Genomic DNA, 23,188 nt, shown 5'->3' with positions numbered 1-23,188 from the left:
CCGTGTTACAGAGATTGAATGTATGAATGAAAAGGCAAGGGAGCGGGAAGGGTGGGTCCCTAGTCCAGGAATCCAGTGGCCGTTGCCGTACGCTCAGCCTGGTCTAAGGGACCCTTCTGGATCTCCAAGTCAGCTCGAGCGAGGACGGCCTCCCAAAGCTCCCTGAGTGAGGTCATACCAGAAATTGCTGCGTGTGTGTGTGGTGTGCATGAAAGGCGTTGTGCGTTCAAGCTTGACGATGCGCTGGAGCCCGCGTCTCATGCGGCGTTTCTCTTGTTTCAAAATGTTGGTCTCGCATTCCTCTCCTTTGTTGCCGCCATGCATAGATTGAGAGTGGGTACATTCGATTGCGTTAGCCCAACACCATCTAGACAAGGTGGTTTGCCTCATTGTGAGACAACGCAAACAATGGCTGCTTTATATTTTGCTATCTCAGAACAAAGGTGTGGTTCTCCTCCAGGAGGCCACACTTTCTTCGGAGCACCATATCCAAGAGGCCACTCGGTTCTTCGGTTGCCACTATCACACATTTTCACACATTATCACATATTTTCAGCATAGGGTAGCCGCAGCTCTGTTTTGCGAAAAGGTCTTTTAATGCATGCCAAGAATGGGAAAAAGATCGAGGTATAGTGTATCCACATATTCTACTAATGAATCCGCTGATCATAAAGAAAATTTTTTTGTTAGATTGCGACAATTCATTGACAAAGTTTTCACTTCTCCGCTTGGCGGCGATTTTAACTGCGTCCTTTCAAATAAGGACTGTTCAAAACTTCCTAAGGGTAGAGCTTCAAAATTTGTTTTCTGATTATGATCTTCTGGATGTCACAAAGTTTGTTACTTTTCCAGCTCCTGGATACACGCATTGGCAGGGAGAACGTCATGTTAGGATTGATCGTCTATACGTTTCTCCTGACTCCAAGCAAAGGGAGGTTTGTGCGACGTTATATCTGTTGCGTTCGATGACCATGGTCTTATTGTAGCAGTTCTCAGTGGCAGTGGAAGGAAATCAAGTTGATCCAGCGGATGGGAAACTTGGAGATTGAATGACACTCTTCTTGAACACTTCACAGTTATTGCTGAAATAGAGAATACACTGGACGCTAGGAGAGGAGCTAAATTAACGGTTGTTGAATGGGAAGAATTAAAGGAAAGGCTGAAGCTGCTCTTCTTACGAAAAGGACAAGAAAAAGCAAGGGTGAAGAAATTAGAACGTAAAAGATTACCACCAAGTCTCTTTGCAACCTGATAAGCGAAAAAAAAAACTTAAGCACTGGAGTTTATACACCAAATTGCAATAGGTGTAAATCTGAACTACTACGGATAATGGAGTCGATTATCGCAGAAGTGTAATTCGGAGACTAGCTAAACCTCTAGAGAAGAGGAGGAACCTGCTAAAATATTGAATTCTAAAGAGCGTGCTCAAGCTAACAGTAACCTCATCGAATTTTAAGGGACAATGGGAACACACTTATTAAAAAGAAAGATATAGAACCTGTACTGAAGAATGGCCACGCTGAACATCTCAAAGAAAAATCTGTACAGACGTAGAGAAGTGGACCAGCTTGTCAATTTCCTGCCTTCATTGCCGCGGACACAATTGAGATTATAGATGGGGAAATTACCCCTGAAGAATTTCCTCACGCCATTTTCAGCTTCAATCTGCCAAATCTCCTGGATTGGATGGCTTCGGGGCTGCTTTCTACAAAATATTTTGTTGCAGACTATCTTCTATTCGTTGTGATGTATTCCGACACATGCTAAGAAGAGGGCCATTGCCTCCATCTATGAGACAAGCCCTAATGGCTTTAATCGCCCCCCCCCCCCCAAAAAAAAAAACAATCTGAGCCCTTCCACTATGTGACGATGGTAGACCAGGTAAGCCGTTGGTTTTGTTTAATTATATATTTTTAATTTGGTGATTATGTTAAATGGTTGAAAAGACACAACACATAACTTCGTTGCGTCGCCGCATGCCTTATGCTGTGTGTACGAATGAAAGCGAGTTTAGGCGACTAGATTCACACCACCATAAATTAAAATATCGTATTTTGCGTGCCAAAACCACAATCTGATTATGAGGCACGCCATTGTGGGGGACTCCGGAATAACTTGGACCACCTGGGGTTCTTTCACATGCACTTAAATCTAAGTACATGGGTGCTTTCGTATTTCTCTCCGATTTCTGGTTAACATCCCTGCCTTCTCTTTCTCTCCTCCTCCTCCTCCTCCTCTCCCATCGAAATGCAGACTCCGTTGCCGCGATTTGATCCCGCAACCTCATGCTTAGCAGCTCAACACGAAATCACTAAGCAACCACGGCCAGTCCATTTCAGGAATATCTAATCAACCCCGGTCAACTGTGGCGTTTGACTAAAGGTTGTGTGCTACATGTGATCTTGCTTCATTTATGACGTATCCGCATAGTACCAAATAATTTAAGGCTGGGCAAATTGTCAGCACAGGGTCTTCCGGCACCAGCAAGAGCAGTTACGTTTCGCGAACAGCTAGATAAAAGTACTTAGAACTACTAACCATTCAGAACTAGGCACTCGACGTCGTCAAGCATATTTGAAAGAGACTGCAGAAGACGCTTTCTCTGATGATTTTTGAATGGCTCTCCCTCGGAAAAGTCTGACAGTGGCAGAACAAGAGAAAAACAAGCGGCCTGAAACCACGGACACGTTGTAATCTGTAAATAAAGAGACGTACATATTATAGGTGCCGTGCGTCGTGTTTCAATGCTCCATTCTCCGAAACGAAGTAAGCTTCGCTTTCATGGTCATACATTGGGGATATATCCTCCTAAATTTTTCCCACTTAGAATTTTATTTTCCTGAAACAGCGGTTCACATGAGCAGTCGTTGTAGTGCGCCAACAAGTTTGTCAATTCATTCACTTTCGGTAATGCTTAATTCTCTCTCGCCTTGTAAGTAAGAAAGAGCAACGTTGCAAATAAAACTAATTTTCCTACAGGGTTACACAACAACTGGGGCAAGCGCCACAACGAATAACTTGCTGCTTTCGCTTGTCTCTATGGCAAATCCTTTACTTGGCAAACACCTGTGTTGCCAAATCTCCGGCAGACAACACGCAGCGGTGCCAGCTCTGGCAGCGCCCCTTCACGAAGGTACGAATTCAATGATGAGCTTGTCGCCATCAGCCACCCGAAACACGTGTGCTCGACGCAACAGCACGGCAATCCGATGACGCAACGCGAAACAAATTACGTATGCGAGTCCAAAGTTTGAACATTGTGTCGAGCTTGCCCACTAACTTATTCGAGACGAGTTGCTGTACTCTTTCGCAGTAAACACGTGCCATCACCAAACACACATTGCCTCTTAGCAGGCATACACACCTTTCAATCCACGCGAGGCATAAGCCAGTTTCACAATGGACTTCCCTCGCCCATCTCATTTTTAGCTTCGTTTTCTTTTCATCAATCAGAATGGCCATGACCGCCGCATACGCGTTCCGCAATACAACAGAATGGGCGAAGGAGACGCAGACCTTTCCGCACCATCGCGGCCTTCGATCGTTTTGAGGTTAATTCCACACCACTCTCTTATTTTATCGTTTCTTTCCTTGATGACGACTGCACATTTAATACCCCCCTGCATGTGTGACTACCGTTCAGTTTGAGTTGGACACTAGGCGAGATCGCGCGTTCACTCGTGATGGCGGCCAGCCTTCCTTTCGGACTGCTCGTTCTGGTCACTGTACCACTGCTTGGTGAGTTGAGCTCTGTTCTATGGTGACGATTGTGCTCTTCCACTCATTCACAGCGCGTAACTGTTAGTGCCGTATCATACAGCCAAACACTACTTCATTGAAAACTTTCGTTAACAAGGTACTGTACGTTATATTGAAGACGGAACCATCAATGTCAATGTAGAATACCACTGTTCGTATTCAGTTTCACGGTCTTCTTCCTCATCTGTCAAGGAATCTTACTGTGCTAAATATAATGAACTGTTACTTTTTGGGTTTCAAGGAGTCAATCTGAGCTGAAAAGTGCATGCCCCGAAAATTTTCTTTTGACAAGATGGACGTCGATGTGAAGGCTAAACCCAAGGAAGGTTTTCTGCTATGGTTCGCTGGTTCCCGTGCTTGTGCGAGCGAATTGTTCGTATGTATAAATCGGCGGAGGTGGAAAATAGGTGGCTCAAGCAGCTATACAACAAAGTGACCCTCCAACACGTTTATTCGATTGCGCTCGCTGAACACGTGATTCAACAGCTAGGGCTGGGAACTGGAAAAACACTCGTGCAATTACAAAATCTCAAAGGATGATTACGAGCATGTAATGCGAATAGTTTAAGCATTAGCTGATGTGTAGGCTAGGCACTTATGCTCCAAATTTCGAGCTCGCCAAACCACTTGGGGGCCTGAAGGGTCCACTTCTTCCATTACATTTCAGCGTAAAGAATGTTTTACAGCGTTGTAGCTTAAACTACTGCGGTCTTCTCTGATTGTCGAGCATGCGCCGGCTTTCTGGTGCAGCCGAAGGCACCATCACGCGTCGACGGCATGATAATGCGTCGACGATTCTGAAATGACCGAGATCGTATAATAACGACAGGGTGACGACGACCGCACGATAATGGGATTTCGGCGATTCTATAACGGCGGTGGCATGAAGACGACTGTATGAAGACGATGGCGGGATGCTGACGGCGTGAGGACGATGACATATACACATTGGCATGACGACCATACCCAGAAGTCATCGCCTGTTTCAGCTCCCACCGAAATGAATTGGTGTAGTGTTGGCATTGCAGCAGGTTTGTAAAAGGTAATTTTCTTTTTTTTTATTGGCACACGGTGAAAACATTGTGCTCTAGGATCGTTATTTGAGGAGAGGTGACGCATGCGGATGGAGCAGCACGAGTCAAATTAGGGCAAGGCTATTCCTTTGAGACATCGGCCTATTTATCGCAAGGCCTTCGGCGCAAGGGACATTGAAAACGCATCGAAGCAGCACCCTCACTCCTTGGTGAGTCACCTACAACTATCTGCTGTAATGGATTCCTCGCTCTGCAGAGGCCTATACTTACCCTGTCTGCCGGCTCCATCCTTTCTGCAATCAGGTTCACGGTGAATAAAATGCTTCGTCCTTCATTTTCAGTACATTTCCACGCTGTGTATAACGACGACGGGATTGAATGCCTGCAGTCTGCTTTTAATACTCCGGGAGAAACTTCAACATAGAAGGAGGCTACTCAGCCACCGCCTCGTGTGGTGGATTGATTGGAACCAATATTATAAAAGCTTCGTGATCCCCTAGTTTTCCACAAATAGTTCTTGGCATTAGTGAAGGCGGACAAACTTCATGATAAAAAGCACTTACGCTCAGATATTGTGCAGAAATGTAAAACGGGAATTTGGGCTACTTGACACACGGCGTCCTGTGTGTCTCATTTTGCAGTAGTCTTTGTCTACAATGCGCTGCAATTAATTTACCTACATTTTTGCAAAAATGTAAATTTCTGAAGAGTATTAAACGACATTTACCATATGGATCAGCTTATTTTACCGGAACTCGCTTTGTTGAAGGACCAGATATACGAGGTCTGTTAGAAAAGTATCCGACCTTTGGATGAAGAAAAAAAAAACAGGCATAACTGGAGTGTTGGAAACCTAATCACCCTCAAATTAGTCTCCTTGGGACTCCACACACTTCTCCCGACGGTGCTGCCATTGTTGGAAGCATTCCGAGAAGGCCTCTTTCGGAATGGAGTTTAGCTCAGCTGTCGTTGCAGCCATAATGCCCTATCTTGTCTGAAATCGCACTCCTTTCAATGACCTCTAGATTTTGGGAAACAGCCAGAAGGCGCAGGGGGCCATATCAGGAGAGTAAGGAGCCTGTTGAACTACAGGCGTCTGGTTTTTCGCCGAAAAAGTCTGAATCAAGTGCGACGAATGTGCAGGAGCATTGTCGTGATGGATGCGCCAATTTCCTGTGGACCTCTTCATGGCCAAATCTTCGGTCATAATGGAATATGCCGAAAAAATGCTGCTGCCCACCTTTCCCGCAATTTTTCGGTTAGTCACACGACGGTCCCGCATCACCGCAGCGTTCACTTCGGTAATGACCTGGTCATTTCGACATGTTGATGGCCGACCGGAGCATGGATCGCTCTCCACCGATGTGCGGCCGTCTTTAAACCGGTCGTACCACTCCTTAATCTGTGTGCTGCTCATAGCATCGTCACCGAAAGCCGTCTGAATCTTCCGAATGGTTTACACTTGGCTGTCACCCAGTTTCTGGCAAAATTTGATGCAGTGGCGCTGCTCCAGTTGCTCAGCCATTTTCCTTGCAATAAAAAAAACCGATGAGAGCGCTGCACACTACCTCATTCAAACGCTGCGTCCCAGCGACTGACGCTATTGGCAGGCAGAAAAAAAATACGCGCATGCGCACGAAGGTTCAAGGTCGGCTGATGCAAGCGCGCTTCTTTCATATCCATCAGGTGCTCGCAAAAAAAGTCGGATACTTTTCTAACAGACCTCGTAGTATAAATAGGATAAGCATGCGAATTGCTGGGAAATATCTCCTGTGACACTACCGAGATGACATAATTTATTGCACATACTTGCTATGGAATGTATACAGCATGGTGTCACCTTAGCATCATTCTTAGGTAACGTCTGTAAACGTCCAGTACAACGTTTGCCGTACACCGTTTTGTAACACATTGTAACAGATGATGTGCAATATGCCGCAATGTGTCACAAAAAATTGCTGCATCATGCGTACGTTCATCTTGATTTTCTGGATATAATGCCATATAGCGACAGTCTTTCACGGTCCTTTAACCATGGCTCATTGTCTTCTCTACCGTTTCCGAATTTTTGAAGTTACTGCCCAAACACGGCTCATTCTGTACGCCCCCAAGGCGACAACATCAGCGAGCAGAGACAAAACCACCGGTGCGTCTTAAACCTAACTTGTACAGATGGCTTCGGACGCCTCCGTGCAGAAAAATTGTCTTAATAACAAGAACACTTGTTGGCATGCTGTCTACGAAGCCTGGTTCTCGTTGTCTGACTTGGAAACTTTTATACCGCGCCACTCAAACTACTCCATCGGAACACCGCTACCATGCGTCCGTTCATTGGGTCGGTCGAAAGGAGAATCATGAAAGCACTCATGTAACAAATATATAGCCATATGTGCTACCCCTACATTTCTGAGGGCGATCGGCTCTGTTCTCTATGAAATTGTGGAATGAAACGACAAACGGTACCTAATTATCAACACCGCAACAAATATGCGCCTTCTATTCATTCACTAAATTCACTAAAATGCTTTCACTCAAGTCAAGCTTGCTCCGTGTTTCTCACCGGGGTTTGGCGTGCCTGTTCGATTGGCTCTTTGGAGAGTAGAGCGGGCCGTTCTTCGAAAGAGTGAAATAGTAAACGGGACCAATACCGGAAATGGTATAGTGAAAACTGTGCCCATCCTGGAGACAACGCAATCCGCTCACGCGTGGGCCATGTGTCGGCCGCGTGGTGTAGGTATCCGCGAGTTTGCCGAGCAGGCATGTAATCATTCTGCTGTAAGACAGGGAAGAGAATATGAACAATTTCGTGGCTTTCAATTAACCGCTTCACGAGAGATTCGATTCACAAGGATTCCGCCATCTGCGTTGGATCTGTCTAATTTATTTCTATAGTTATAAAGGTGAACGTGTAAAACTAAGTTCTTTTTTCCATCAAAGGAGACACCTATGGCGCGCTGTCTGCTCACTTACATGTTTTCTAACGTGGAACAGTTCCATCCATGCTCTGGTAGGCTGTGGCGTTTGCTCAGCCACTTACGTTTATTTTGTCGACATAGGCATTCAATGCATGGGCTTTAGTTTTTCGGCAAATGGACACAATGTCTCGATAAGAAAGATGCAAATTATTACTGCACCAATAACTGCGGAGAACTACGGGAGGTGAACTACAAGTTGGAATCAGCTAGCGCAAGACAGGGGTAATTGGAGATCGCATTCGTCCTGCAGTGGACCTCAATATTGGCTGATGATGATGATGACGACGAGAGAGGTGAAAGTAGTGAAGAAAAAGATATGATGTTGTGGTTTCCCGTGAAAAATTCCCCATGAAAAGCTAATAGTTGCCGCGCTTTTTTCTTTGCTTCAATAATGTCAATGCTGCTCAATGTCTTGTGATATATTAAACCTGCCTTGGCTTGCCGAGCCTTTCGCTGGGTTAACTGTTACAGTTATTGTTAAAACTCCTCTCTCCAGCGCGCACATATTATTACGTACAGGTTGATGTACACAGCCTAAACATTTTTGGATACATTCTTGGCACGATGGGTTGGCGATGAAGTGAGAACACACATACAAAAATACGCAAGACATTTGACGGGAGTATGGCCAACGTGGTAGCTTATTTGGTGACTGTACCGTACGCTAATTGGGGAGATATGGCTTCGGCTCCCACCCTGGGCCAAGTTGTCTTTTCATCCACTTTCATTTCCCTCATCTACATCTCTTGATTTCGAATTTGTACTCTTCAAATAAACGTGCTAAAATAAGGTGCAGAAACTTAGAGTTTAACAAGGAAGCTCGAGAAGAAGTTGAGCTCGAGAAGAAGTTGAGTTGCACAAAGAGCGATGGAACGAAAAATGTTAGGACTAACGTTAAGAGACAGGAAGACAGCGGTGTGGATCAGAGAACAAACGGGGATAGCCGATATTCTAGCTGACATTAAGCGGAAGAAATGGAGCTGGGCAGGCCATGTAATGCGTAGGATGGATAACCATCGGACCATTAGGGTTACAGAATGGATACCAAGAGAAGGGAAGCGCAGTCGAGGTCGGCAGAAAACCAGATGGGATGATGAAGTCAGGAAATTTGCAGGCGCAAGTTGGAATACGCTAGCGCAAGACAGGGGCAATTGGAGATAGTAGGGAGAGGCCTTCGTCCTGCAGAGGACATAAACTATAGGCTGCTGCTGATGATGATGATGATGATGATGAAATAAACGTAACAATTTCCCTATGATTTCTCCATGGCTTCTCTTTCTCTTTCATTTATACGATTTTTAGCTCACGAAGAATCTATCCCGTCAAATCCCCGTATTTTTCTCCATAATTAACTGTCACCTGCTCTCCTTCTCCAAAAGGCAAATGCGAATTGAGGCTGAATGCCGGCTGCAAAATCGAGACCCTGAGGGCTTGCGGAGACGACTACGTGCCCTATAAGAAAGGGCCGCACCTGCACGAGTCTGGGCAAGAGTTCGACGAGGGATGCAAGTGAGTGACGCAGCAGAGTTCATGCTTGTTAGAAAAGGACCGAGGCAGCTTTTCTAATACGGCCGGCGGTATACAGCCGCTACGACGTTGTGCTGCTTAGCACAAGGTTGTGAGCTTAGATTCCAGATCGCGACATCCCCGTTCTGCTAGATATGGTATGCAAATACGTTTCGGTAAGAACATTTAATTTCCTTTGAATCATTTTTGGTGGTGCAAATTTAATAGGAAGCCCTATACCACGCTGTCTCTCGTAGCCCACAGTGTAGCTCCGCGAGTTGGAGCACGTAATTACTTTTTCAATAGTTTTGGTAAAATTTAACCCCCGTATTCAATACACGCCTTGGCTTTGTCAATTTCGGATTAAGACAGCGCCTGACGTGAACATTCCCAAGACGCTCATTGTGTTTCCTTGAGTGCACTCACGTCATGCGTTGTCGTGAGCCGGACTTGACCAAGACAAGTCGTCGCTTAATGTGAAGGCGCATTTCTGATGCGGAGGTAACTCTCGGTATTCAGAAATCAAACACCACGCCACAATTACAAAAGATGGAAAGTAAAAAGAGAGGGGGGGGGGGGCAGAGAGGTTAGCGAGTGCATAGACAAGCTGACTATTCTGTACTGGGATAAAGGGGGTAAAGCTAGTCAAAGACGATACGAGCAAAACGGAGGTTAAATAATGAAAAGCGGGTGTCATTCCACTCTGTGAAGGTGAACGACCAGTGAAGTTGCTTCACACGCAACACAGGGGCCACACAGAATGGGGGGGCCACGTATAGTTCCGACTCCCGAGGAGCAACGCGCCTACGAAGAGCGACGAGAATGCAGTCGGCGCCGGGAGTGCGCTCTATACACGCGGCCTCCCCATTACGACGATGAAAGAAAAGTGAACTTCAAGATGGAGAACTGCGCCTTGTTTTATTTACACGCGCGATGGTGCCGCCGCCACGGAAGGGCGGCAGGAAACTAGGCGTGCAAGCGGTTGGAAAGTCGACAAAGAGAGGGTGGTGCGAACTTAGACATGGCCGTTGCGGGTCGGCCTTTCGGGATAAGATACGATCGTATCTTCCCGCGAGATATACCACAACCATGTGGCTCATCGGTAGATGTCACCCCAGTTGTTGCATTAGACCAGCGATGTCTACCATTTTTGGGCCCTGCATCGGCCCTTCTTGTGCCACTGAGTGAGGGAGAAGCTTAACGTCACCCACGGCACTCTCGACCCAAGCGCGCGCAGCAAGACAGCAGCGCCCCGTTGTGGCTAGGCAGCCGCTCCGGCCGCTGGAGCTGTGGTCCGTTTACTTTCTTGGCCGATAGTACATTTTTAAAATGTAGCAAAACGCATTTTTTACGTGTAAGATTTTGTTCATGTTTTCTGCATTATTTGAAGCGATACGATTGTGGCTGCCTTACAGGTTCTGCCAGAAAAGTCTGATGTAGCTTCGCCAGGCATGTTATCATAATTCATTATCAAAATTAATATTATCGTTACCAATAATGTTTCGCCATACAGGCGATACTGCCAACTTTATTGTGACAGCAATTACAGGGACGGCTGAGGCGCGTTCGTGCTGCCCTCGCTCTGTTCGTGTATGGTTCAGTGCTAGAGCGTGGCGGTTAATAAGGTGTCAAAGCAAATACTATATTCTGAGGTTTTACAACACCCTGGTGCATAAAGCGTCATTAGTGCAACCAAGAGTAAACTTCTAGTTACGAACCCCAACTCTTTCCCTTCGGTCTCACCTTGAGCCCCATTGAGAGGACGATGATGATGATGATGATTTCTAATGGCACACCCTGCGAAGTTTATTTGCTCGCTTTCTGCACCAACCTTGAAAAGCTATAAGGGCCACGCCACAAGCATTGACGTTGCAATTGATGGGCGCAAATTAGAAGGCGAATATAAGAGATGGGAAGTCACATTAGGGAACCCATATTGGCAGATATTTATGTACTTGTATAGCCTGGCAAGGGAACAAGAATTCAGGATCGCCAGTCAGCCTCTAGAATCTGTAAAGGAATATGTTTATCTAGGTCAATTACTCACAGGGGACCCTGATCATGAGAAAGAAATTTACAGAAGAATAAAATTAGGTTGGAGTGCATACGGCAGGCATTGCCAAATCCTGACTGGGAGCTTACCACTGTCGTTGAAAAGAAAAGTGTACAATCATTGCATTCTACCGGTGCTAACATACGGGGCAGAAACTTGGAGGTTAACAAAGAAGCTCGAGAACAAGTTAAGGACCGCACAAAGAGCAATGGAACGAAAAATCTTAGGAGTAACGTTAAGAGACAGGAAGAGAGCGGTGTGGATCAGAGAACAAACGGGGGTAGACGATATTCTAGTTGACATTAAGCGGAAGAAATGGAGCTGGGCAGGCCATGTAATGCGTAGGATGGATAACCGGTGGACCATTAGGGTTACAGAATGGATACCAAGAGAAGGGAAGCGCAGTCGAGGACGGCAGAAAGTAACCCAAACAAACAGACGCAATGAATTGCCATGTAATTCGTAAAGCAGATAACCGGTTGTAGGTCACAGTATAACAAAACTGCTGCCAAAGAAGAGAAAGCACAGTCGGAGCCAACCAATGATTAGGTTGAGTGATCAGAGTAAGACATTTGTAAGCATATATACAGCATGGAATCCGCCGACGTAAGATAGATGTGAAATTATTGATGAATGTTCAGTGGCTTAAGTACCCGATAGCACGGACAACAAATATAGTCATGGTTCGGTAGTTAGTCTTAGGATGTCGCTAGTGGAAAGCGTAAATCAAGCTACGACACATGATACGATTTTCTCAGCATTCCAGTATGCGACTATTATTTTATCACAGTGACTATACAACAAATATTTTATAGCTATTCGTACTACACAGGAAAATCTTTTCCGCACCTAGGGATGCTTAGTTTGTTGCATTTGTACACTTGAAGCGCTCCAACTGTTGAAGTATCTTGACTGGGACCACCTGGTCAGCACCAGGCGGTCCAGATTCCAACTACCACCTCTTTAGTCACAGCTGCAGTACTGACCTGTACAATAACAATATTTTACTGCCTTAAATGCAATGGTGTGAGCGATGGCATAAACTAGCGCATTTAAGGGTGCAAAAATGTTTACTGCGTAACAACGTCATCCAACAAGTTTCTACCAGGTTCCAACCGGTTCCGAAAATCAGAGCAATCGTGCTTTGTACGCGAATCATGTGGAATGCCACATTGTACCATCCGAAGGCAAACCCAATCGATCACTGAATCAATCGCTCTTACTATCTGTCATGAGCTTCACAGCGTGTCCTATATTTCGGTGCATATTTCATACCTCTGTGCTTCATTACATATAGCGTGTGCTTTAATTCCAGGAAAGACAAGACACAGATCCCTTGCACGCTCAAGTTCATCAATGACTGTACGGATGGATTGCCCAAAGCCGCGTCACTGGTGGCAATAAAGGCGTTGGAAGAGAACATCGAGGCTGTCTGCAACGTTGGTTCGGATCCGTACAAAAGTATGTTCGTTTTATAGCATCTCTGCATTTTCCGCAGGCATGTCAGAAGCATACCCAGAATAAATGTTGACAGTGCGATCAAAGAATAGCGCTTTCTCTCAAAGGATAACGCTAGAACACGGAGTTGTGAAATGTCCCCAGTTTCATAATATTGCAATTCGCTTCCGAGGAAGTCCGTAGGGTGGAGGAATATTCATAAAAGGGAAAATGTATCATTTACCAGAATGAAGTTCGAAGCTATAAAGAACGATATAAGAAAGTGAGGTTTCGTTGTAGAAGAAAAAACCGTCCTGGTCCGGGAAATTCTGATCACATTTAGTCGGACATGCCTTAGGTGACATGTACACCAAGGTAATAACCAAAATCTTTCTTTCTTTCTTTCTCTCTCTTTCTCTTTTATTCGAGACAATTTTCATACAAATCTAGTGAAACTTTGCTAATAAAGAGGTTATTGATTTTATAGCACAATTTCTGAAGCCCAGCCATTGCTCGGAATTTCCTCAATTAGGAACAATCGTTTTGTTTCAAATAAATATTTTTGGTAATTGGACATAGTCATCGCCGAAAGGCACCATGCATTGTAAATCTGTGTGTAACGTTCTTAGCTAGAAACACCTCACGCACTGGAAAGCAGCTCGCAGGGGCCACGTGACAAATTGATTATCGCTAACGCTGTTATTCGTCTCTCAAAAATGCTGTCACCGGAGCGTCGCTACGATAGCTGTTCGAAAGCGCTTGTATATTTCAACCTCTGCTGAACAGTGCACGGAGTCATTGCTTAAAATTACCCGCTGGTTGGATGTTTGGGTGATACTGAACAACGAGATCAATGAGCGCAAATTCAAAGACGAGGTTCGAGCTTGAAACTAGTGCACAGTGCTCCTTATCAGGTCGCATAGAGTTTCTTGCAATATTACCTTGAGCCTAAGCTGGCGGCACCGTTCGCGCGCTTAATCTGGCGCGAACTGCACCACCACAGGCATGCCGGGATATGGGTGATTCCACTTGTGTTTCACCTTACTTGGCACGAAACGGGGTCACGGCTAAACAAATACAGCTTTCATTTAATAAAGCGTGCATAAATATTCTTAGTCGGTTTTAACCAACACACCGAGAGCGCAGACCGGCTGGCACTGTTCGTGTTTCACTTAACCACGCAACCCAGCGCGAGTGCTCATGCCTTAATTAATTATGCTCTTGCTTAACCATACAAGATATAGTAGTATACCCCGGTATTTTAGTACAGGGTGCAATTGTTGCAGAAGGAGCGCTGTTAGCCGGACGCGGCTTCAAGGTCTGTAGGTTCTCCGAGAAAGGTGGTATTTCGGAAGACCTGAATTCACGGCATTCCAAAGCGCGTAGCTGTGCCGCAGCCCCACTTAGTCTTCTAAGAAATGCTAGGAAACTCTACGATGCAGGCGTTGTGAAATTGCCAGCCATATCCGATTCTCTTGAAAAATTAAAATCAATGTATATCTCCTGACTGCATTACTGCAACAGCTCGTTTCTACTTTGGTCGTCGCCTTTGAACTCATGCTCATGGAACTTCGTGGAAAGAGTGGGCATCTGGAACACCTCAGTAAAGTAGGAATAAACATCTGAGCGAGCAAAGCGGAACATTACATGGTCCGGGAGATCTTGTCCAAAATACTCTGCACAGTTGTCAGTCTTAGTTAGGAAGCCTGTAAACTCCTTAGGGTATTGTCATTATTGACTTCAACGTGTTTTGTAATTCCGGTACCTCCGTGATGCCATACCTAATGTCTGGCTTGGTGTGGCGAAAAGTCTAGGACACCGAAAATGAGCAGGAAATATTTTTCTGTAATGTTGATCTCCTGCTTTTTTTTTAATTTTTATTCTGTTCAATTCCCACACCAGAATACCAGAGAGGCATCAAGTGTATGAACTCCCACGGCGACAAGCTTCACAAATGCGTTAAAAACTTTTTAACTATTCTGGAGCGTGCCATCGTCAAGGCACCTGCCAAGGATGTCATTCACTACACCTGCTGGTAAGTTTTCTTTTTCTTAATGCTATTCGCATTATTACCCTACGTCGGCCACGTTGTCTCGATCTTTCTATGTGGCCTCTTTACGCCGCTTTCTCTCCAATAAAAAAGTTCTTAAAATCTATCTGGTACCGAGTGGATTCGAACCCGCGTCACACTGGCTTCTCTAGCACAAGAGCCTGACGCTGTTTTCAACTTTACTATGCAATACCTATGTCCCTGGGGTGCAACAAATTACTAAATATGAAACGCAGTTTCATGATGTAGAGGTAGTAAATGCAAAAAGAAATGCTCTTTAGAAGGAAAAGACCTCACGGAGTCTTGTGTACTACAAAAACTTGTATTTTCTTTCAATGACTACGGTGTTTAGTGTCTTTCGCCTAGCAGCATAGCGCGTGCATATAGACCGAATATTATGGCTGTCGATTATCTGTGAAATAAACCAAAGTAGCCAAATTACTTTCTTGTAATGGTAACTGCTTATGCCTTTGCGTAAGAACGCCGGAGTGCCGCAATATTACACTTCGGCACATAGTCCTCCTCTTGTACCGTCTCAAAACGACCCCGTGGCTCTAGAGTAATTCAGAACAATAAGCCTCACCAACTGCAGCTCCAAACTAGTGGAAAATATAATCAATGAATGAATACAGTGGTGCAATGAGACACAAAATTTGTTGCAACCAAATCTGCTCAATTTCCATTCTGGGTGTATTGTGGACAGCGTTACGGATTTTTTTTTACTTGTGTGGATCACGAAAGAAGAAGACAAAATGTCACAGTTGCCATATTCCTGGACATCAAACGGGCATACGACACGGTTTGTCACGTGCATGTCATCAAAGGCTTAGTGTTATACTCAGCATTATTGGAAAGACACTGCGTGTAATAAACAATTTTCTCACTAGGAGACGGATGTTCGTTGCGATTAGCAAAGTAAAAACCTTGGAACATAAGGTGAAACATGGAGTTCCGCAGGGAAGCTTCTTAAGTCCCGCATTATTTAACGCAGTGTTGGTGCAGTTGCCTCGTTGGCTTTCACCGAACATTTGCTGCTCGATGTATGCGCGCGACATTTGCAGTTTAACATCGGGACAAACACTTCAAATCATAGAAATAACTTTGAAAGTCGCGTTTAACCAAGTAAATGAGTTCTTACAGGAAGGAGACACGAGCTTGTCTCCTGAAAATCAGCTGCAAGGCCACCGTTCACACTGAAGCGTCATAAGAATTCTAATATCTGTCTCGATGGTCATCACTAAGAAATAGTCAAAGTTCATCGCCTTCTTAGAATTATTCCTCATCGGTGCTTACTATGAACCCAGCACTTGCAAGCTGCGGAAAGAAATGTCGATAGTGTTATCCGAATCCCTCTTACCGTGTAGTCGAAGCGGAGTCACTGGTAGTGTGACTCCCTTTTATCAATTGCCGAGTCCTCGTTGGGTCACCACTTGCGCGCAAGAAAGGATATATGGCTGTAGCGCGATGAAGAAGCTCCACGGATAACATGTTAAAGCTTCACGCCACTGTAGTGTGATTGGTTTTAGGATGTTCATTGCCAGTACTCCACGGTGTCTTCCGTTCAGAAGACAACTTGCGGCGATTGACGGGAAAATATCTTAGAGTTTTTCTTGGAGCTCCCAACTTGACGTCAAGCGCTCTGATCATCGCAGAAGGCCTTGTGCTATTTTAGATAGCACCACTGTATTCGGATTGATCGTTTAGTACAATATGGCCATATGACCGGAAACAGATGCACAAAAAGCTGTCCTTTTCCTGTTCTTCTCCTTCATTTGCTTTCGTAAACAACAGAACGGGATAAAATTATTCGGGCCCTCCTACATATCTGACATCTTCTACCGTCATCTATTTTTTGTCACAACAGTAGCCCTATACCGCTCTTTAAGTTTTGAGCAACGTGTATATTTGCGTGCGAGATTAAATACGCGCGCTCGCGCGGCCATGTTGTTTTTTTTTCGGACAACAGCGCGAATTCAGAAGAACAAAATTGGGTGCAGGAGCCACGCACAATGATTGTCAATGTAAGAGACACGCCAAATCCTTATGAAAGGTTGCTCGCTTTATAAAGGAGTGATGCGCTTGAAAGCACGTATTTTTTTTTTTTTTGCATTGAGAATGTTGGGGTAGTGTTTCTTACTTCATTGCCTAATTCCATAAGGAAACGGAGCCATTAACGAGTACATCTGCAGCGGTATAGCATAGGTGACTCTACGTGTAAGCCGATTCGTCATTTGCGGGTTGTCCTATACACCATTGCGAGCGTCGGCGTGAAAAGTGACTGTCGCCCTCCTCACTCTTGTTACAAACAAGTGCGCAACGTTGCTTCAAAATTCGGTACGTGTCCTCTGCATCTGTGCCTTTTGAGAGGCGGTGAACCTCCACCCACCAACCACCGTCCACCTCAAGGACGCGTGACAGAGCCAAAGAAAGGCATTAATCTAAGCTGAGTAAACTCCAGTTGATATCTACTCAAGGCTAAACACTACGTAAATGTCAGTACGTGGGTGTTGTATACGTAGATGCCACTGAGTTGTTATATTGTGATATTCAGTGGCCTGAGTTGGCGCCATAGAGGTTCATTTAAGAGTGGCGCGTTCCCAGAGACCTATAACCCAGTGGTCGCAAGGGCACATGGGGCCGCATTTATAGACCACACTATCTTAGAGATTGGCCAGCGAGAACGACCAGATACCGGCCACATATCCATTAACGAAAATCGGGTTGAACTCGACGAGGACGCGTTCGCAATTAAGTAACGCACCCACGCGACTTGGTTCCCACCAAATCTCACACCGGAAACCGCATCTCGAGGTGGGCTGGTCGATCAGTCATCCTTGCGTTCTTAAATTAAGGTAGTCGAAGCGGAGTCACTGGTAGTATGACTCCCTTTTCTCAATTCCCGAGTCCCCGTTTAGGTCACCACTTGCGCGCAAGAAGAGGTACTCCTTCGTATTTATTCGCTTGCCCGATATACCCTGCCACATTTTGCAGTTTTGATGCGACATGTGTTGTTATTCTGCTAAGCTGTGTGCACCTGTGCGCGTGTATTGCACAAATTCGCTAGATGTGTTTTCTGCTACCCCTGTCTTCCGGGTATGATGAGGCCAGTCAAGTAGCGTGGCGGCCCAGCGATTTTTCTCGTGGTCCTTGATTTTGTAGAAACCAGAATTACCTTGTACTGATTCATTCTTTTAATAATAATAATAATAATAATAATAATACCTAAATAATTATTTTTTTTTTGTTCATGCGCCGCAGCTCGTACCACGACACGGTAGACTGCCTATCCAACAGCCTCACGCCCTGCGAAAGCGTCGGCTCCAAGGACTTCATGGTCAGAGTCGTCGAGGAGATGTTCGGCGAGACGCTCAACCTCGTCTGCGGCCGCTACACGAAGGGCTCGCCAAACTGCAAGTCACTGCCGCAGTTACCGCGTCTCGGTGCCAAGGACCGCCGGGTCAACAACATCGTCGAGCTCCTCCTGGAGGCAGCCGGCACTTTGGGGCGGAAGAACTAGACACCCATATGTGCAAATAATTGTGTGTAAATTACGCGAGTCGACAAATTGACGGCAGCTCGTCCGCGGGCTTAGTACATTCACGTGACATTTCATTTGCGCATTCATCCTAACAACCCCATTTCAGACGGGAGAAACGTTTAGTAACGGGTCACCCCAGCGTATTCTCTCCCACAGTCATAGCCATCACTTGAGTGCATCGAATTTAGGACAAGGAGTCTACTTCTTTTTATTGAAGACAGTTCCATAGATTTTTTTTTCACAAAGCATTAGGGCGTGCACACATTTATTTAAATGTATTACGCCTCATGGAGACCCGCGCGACAAAGAAGAAAACTCTGCTCATTAGTTCGCACAGAAAACATCGCCATTACCACTCACTTTCGTATGCGCCCCGCGTATTGCGGACCAACTTCACAGAAAATGCAGCTTGACGTCTGTCAAGTAAAGAAAACTTTCGCGTGGCTTGCGAGACTGCCTTTGCTCAGCGCTTTTCTTAGGGCAATAAAAGTGATAGATTGTTTGACTGACGTTCTGACTGATTTATTGATAAATTAATCGATTAATAAAGTGATTGACACAATATGTATTTTAATAAATCAAAGGACAGTTTGTTTGACCCAAAATGAAATACTAGTTGCTGTATACCAATGGGCGAGAGAAAGAAAGAAAGAGAAAAGGAGTGACAAGAAAAAAGCAGAAAGAGAGACTCACTTTGCCTCTCTACATTGACAAAAAGGAGGTCAGGGGAGACACAGAGATGGAAATAAAAGCGCAGATAGTAAGCGGATTAAACGAAAGAAAGTTTAGTAGTGTTAAAGTCATTCAAAAGAGAACTGGGTGGGTGACCATATAAAGTCACTACGAGACGCGAAATCTGGTTCATGGCTACGCATTTCTGACCATGCAAAGTCTCAGAAGAAAATGTTTATTAGTGCTTACCGCAAGACACAGTTTCAAAGGGCTTCTCAAACAACGTGCACTCAAGATTGCCTGGCTTAAGTAGTTTTCAGTTTTGTAGCGTCCGTTCAGAACTCGCACGTAACAATATATCCGCTGTTTCCACGCGTGTTCGGCAAACGCTTTCTTAGTTCCCTGTGCCACTATCCATTTACCCCGAGGACAACGCCGGCCACATCACATGACGCATGAGCACTTTAGGCCAATGCACGTGTAAAATGTTATAAATAAAGAACAAATCTAAATGCTAAACCACCGCCGTAGATCTCGCCAGCGCGTGTGAGTAGTACGTACCTAAGATGCCTTAAATCAACGTTCAGCATTTACGGCACGCAATGCCCCGTTGTGCATGGGCGACCGAACCCTTCCGCTCTTTTTATGTTTGCCATGTTTTTGTGCCTTTGACGATGCGTTCCTGCGCTTTTAATGTTTCTCTGTCCAATAATAAATCAGTTGTCAGTCAACGCGACATGTATTTTCAATGTGCCTTCACCTTCGTCTGTGTCCCTAGTGCCGTTCGCACCTCAATATGCCTATGCCTCAGTTTGTTTACTTAAGAGCAAAATTAGCGCCACCAAAAAGGAAACTCACACAGATGACAATGCAATGACAAGCGCTACTCTTTGTCTTTCTGCTCGCCAGCAGCGCTAGACCAACTAGTCCAACAATTAACTATTCAGTTTGTCTACTCCGTCGACCGACTTCAGAGACCTCGGTTGGCGTTCTCCATGTACGCCATCTTCACAGACTGGCTCACCTGCCAAGGCAGTCTTAGGTGCGCTGGTCGCTCCTCATCAATGGCGAAGGAAAAGTTCTAGAATGAATAAATCAATTAATTAATTCATTCACCAGTATCCTCATGAACACTCGTTTTATTATAAAGGAGATGTGCGCTAAGCGTATCGAAAAGACCAATTTTCTTTCTCTTTTTCATAAACGTGCCTAGCTTAGCTAGTGAAAGAAGGCAAACGCTAAATATCAGTTCGAGAATGATACAAACGTACGTTATAACATGATCCAAAGGCACGTGACAAACGATACTACAGAGAATACGCAACAAGCGATGCCGTATGCCAGTTTTACCCGGTAAAAGGACGAGACCTCCCCGCCAGATTTTGCATTCATTTAGACCTACAGAGCGAAACGGAAGAAAGAAAGTCGTGACTTTTCATGTTCGGGAATCCTCAGCACTGTGCGCGCATGAAGTCTATCTTCCACGCTTTGCACGCTTGAAACACGAAACTAGAGCGGACTGATGGAGTGACCGCCACGCACGTGAATTGACATCCAACTCTTGCGAGAGCTATAGCGTGAGTGCCAAGGCTATGACTTTGTAATGAAATGGTTTGTTTCCTAGAACACCTAATGACTCAGGAGTATTACATATAGCAATTCGAACTCACTTTAGAAGACTCGCCTCAGATGCGCTTGAATATGTTATGGCAGGGCTGCCCAACTAAAATACAGCCACGGTCCAAACGAACTTCTCCGAGGTCACACGTGGCACACTTATGAGAGAAACATTCCATGTTTTGCTTACACAAAGCTTTGGTGTCAACATAATCGTTCAGGTCCTTGGCCCATCTTGCATTGTCCCGTCGGTGAAGAAAACAGAATGCAGGGTAGTCTTCCGAGTCATAAGACAACCTACGTGTGAACCTGCATTCTAAAGAGCAACGCTAATTTCGCGGATTTCTTACGCCTATGTGCATATTTACTCGCATCGACATTCCTATAAAACCAAAGGAGAGGCTGCTCCCTAAGCATGCCCTTTAGCTCCAGCGAACACTTCAGGTTGGTGAGCTCTAACAACCTATATAGAGTCGCAGCGTTCCGGCGTCAAGAGAAAGGTTCGTGAAACACATAGAAGATTTCTTTCTCATCTTCGAATGATTTGGGACGCTGTTAGAACTCTGCCACAAGATTTTCGACATGTTCTGGCACACATTGTGTTACGCTTAGACAGTTGCATGAACGTTAATATACAAATTTAAGAGCGTTATCTGACGCCAAAAAGTATACAAGAAAAAAACAACGCTCTTGCCATTCTAGTTTTTGGTATGAGGCTGATAAAAACGCTGCACCTGTTGCCCTTAGGCCTGATTCATACAGCCGTCATCCGCCCCGTCCCGTCCCCGTCATGGAGGGTTTCGGTCATTGGGGAGAATTTCCTCGCCGGCTTATTTTGAAAAATGGGACGCCGGCGACCATGGCCGATGCTCCCAACGTTGCCGGCGTACCGTTTTATCGGAATGAATTAGAAATGGCTATGTGTCCATTCGAATGGCAATATTATGAGTAGGGCTGGCAGCATGTCCATAAATCAAATCGTAAATCCTTCCATCCTTTATTACGAGCTACTTAAAGGGACACTAAAGGCAACTACTAAGTCCACGTGAGTTGTTAAAATACCATTCCATAAACCTCGCAGCACTTGTTTCGTGTAACGAAAGGACTTGGTTTATGAAAAAAAAATCGTGGTTGAAGGGCACACTTACTTATAGCGCAATTCATATCACCCGCCCGCCAGTGAGTAAAACGGCTCCCAGTAGGGGGCGCTGCGGTTTATTGCGCAAAATACAAATGTGCAGCCATGCAGAAACGGAGCCAAGACAGAGCGTTGGATTCTCTGCTGCAGCTGCTCTTGGTCAAGTGGCTTGGACCGTTCGGGAATCCCGCGATCGACATCGCATGGACGTAGCACATGACATTCTCAGCTACATTCTCGAAGCACGTAGCATTATCAGCTACTTCCAGTTTGTGTGAGCTTCGCGAGCCAGTATTGTGAATATACCAGCCTAACACTACGTGATAACGAAACTACTGAAGCGCGAAAGCGCGGGCGGCGCAGACTGGAGAAAAGGAAAACTTTCGACCGCCCGCGTCGTTGTCAAGGGTAAAGTCAATGAGTTCTCTCTAAAAAATAAAATAAAGCTGGACAAGTAGCATTTTCGTTCGTGTTATAATGCAATACAATGATCTTTTTATTAGAAGTCGTACAGTACTAGCGATGTTGTGACGGGGTAAGACAGGTAGGATTCCGTCGATATTTGGGCACGTGATGCTAGCTCCTTCTTCGCAGCGATGTTTCGACCAAGAGACTTGCCAAACAGACCAAGCATATTTTGCTTGCATGCATCCCAGCTACCGATTTCCTCTTCGTGGTTCTGGAACCACACCCATATGCTGTCCCTTCAAGATAAAACACTATGTTGGCCAACATGACCGTATCATGCATCCCATCGCTTCTTACTCGCACGCTCGTAGATCGCCAACCACTCTTCAATGTCGACATGATCGGTCCCACAAAACGTGCCTTGGTCTCTTTAATGGGCAAAGACAGCCGTTGACGTTGCCACTGTTGCAGTGGGAAGCATCTTTTCTATCATTGCGGAAATAGCCAGGCGTCGGCCGCTGCGGAGCTCCGTTGCATCGAGTTGGTACCACGCAGCTCCACCAAAAATGTGACAGGGATAAGAGTAGACAAAACAAAAGGTAATATGTATACACGGAATACATACAAAACGAAGCCTAGATGGCGGAACAACAACCACACGAGCGCTTCTTCAATAGTCGTTTTCATCCCCTTTCTGGCGCCTTCTCCAATGTACGGGAATGGCTGGTAACAATATTATGATAACGCGGAGTGCCTTTGTCATCGGAATGGTATACTTGAGTGTCCCAAGGGAGTGTCTAATGATGTCCTACATTTGCCTCAACTTCTCTATTGCTAAAACGTCCCCCTTTAGCAATATAGAAGCAGACGACCGATAATATCGACTCCTTAAACGATCTGGAGCCCTAATATACCACTTTAGCTTGACTGAATGTTTGCCTTTAGTGTCCATTTTATATATGTCAATGAAGAGTGGGTTGCTAGTTGTATCGGTCTATAGT

At 45.3% G+C, this 23,188-nt stretch overlaps 1 protein-coding gene across 1 annotated transcript; it reads left to right on the top strand.

Annotated features, from left to right (window-relative positions):
• Positions 1-3,623: 3,623 nt before the first annotated feature.
• Positions 3,624-18,857, top strand: LOC119458197 (uncharacterized). Its single transcript, XM_037720021.2, has 5 exons — positions 3,624-3,738; positions 9,148-9,277; positions 12,643-12,788; positions 14,667-14,799; positions 18,073-18,857. Exons 1-5 carry the CDS (start codon positions 3,684-3,686, stop codon positions 18,329-18,331), a joined length of 723 nt encoding a protein of 240 aa, XP_037575949.1. The 5' UTR covers positions 3,624-3,683; the 3' UTR covers positions 18,332-18,857.
• Positions 18,858-23,188: the final 4,331 nt, after the last annotated feature.

This window comes from Dermacentor silvarum, chromosome 7 (assembly GCF_013339745.2).
Source record: "Dermacentor silvarum isolate Dsil-2018 chromosome 7, BIME_Dsil_1.4, whole genome shotgun sequence".
NCBI lineage: Eukaryota > Metazoa > Arthropoda > Arachnida > Ixodida > Ixodidae > Dermacentor > Dermacentor silvarum.
The sequence above is the reverse complement of the archived record's forward strand: the minus strand, read 5'-3'. Positions and strand labels throughout refer to the sequence as shown.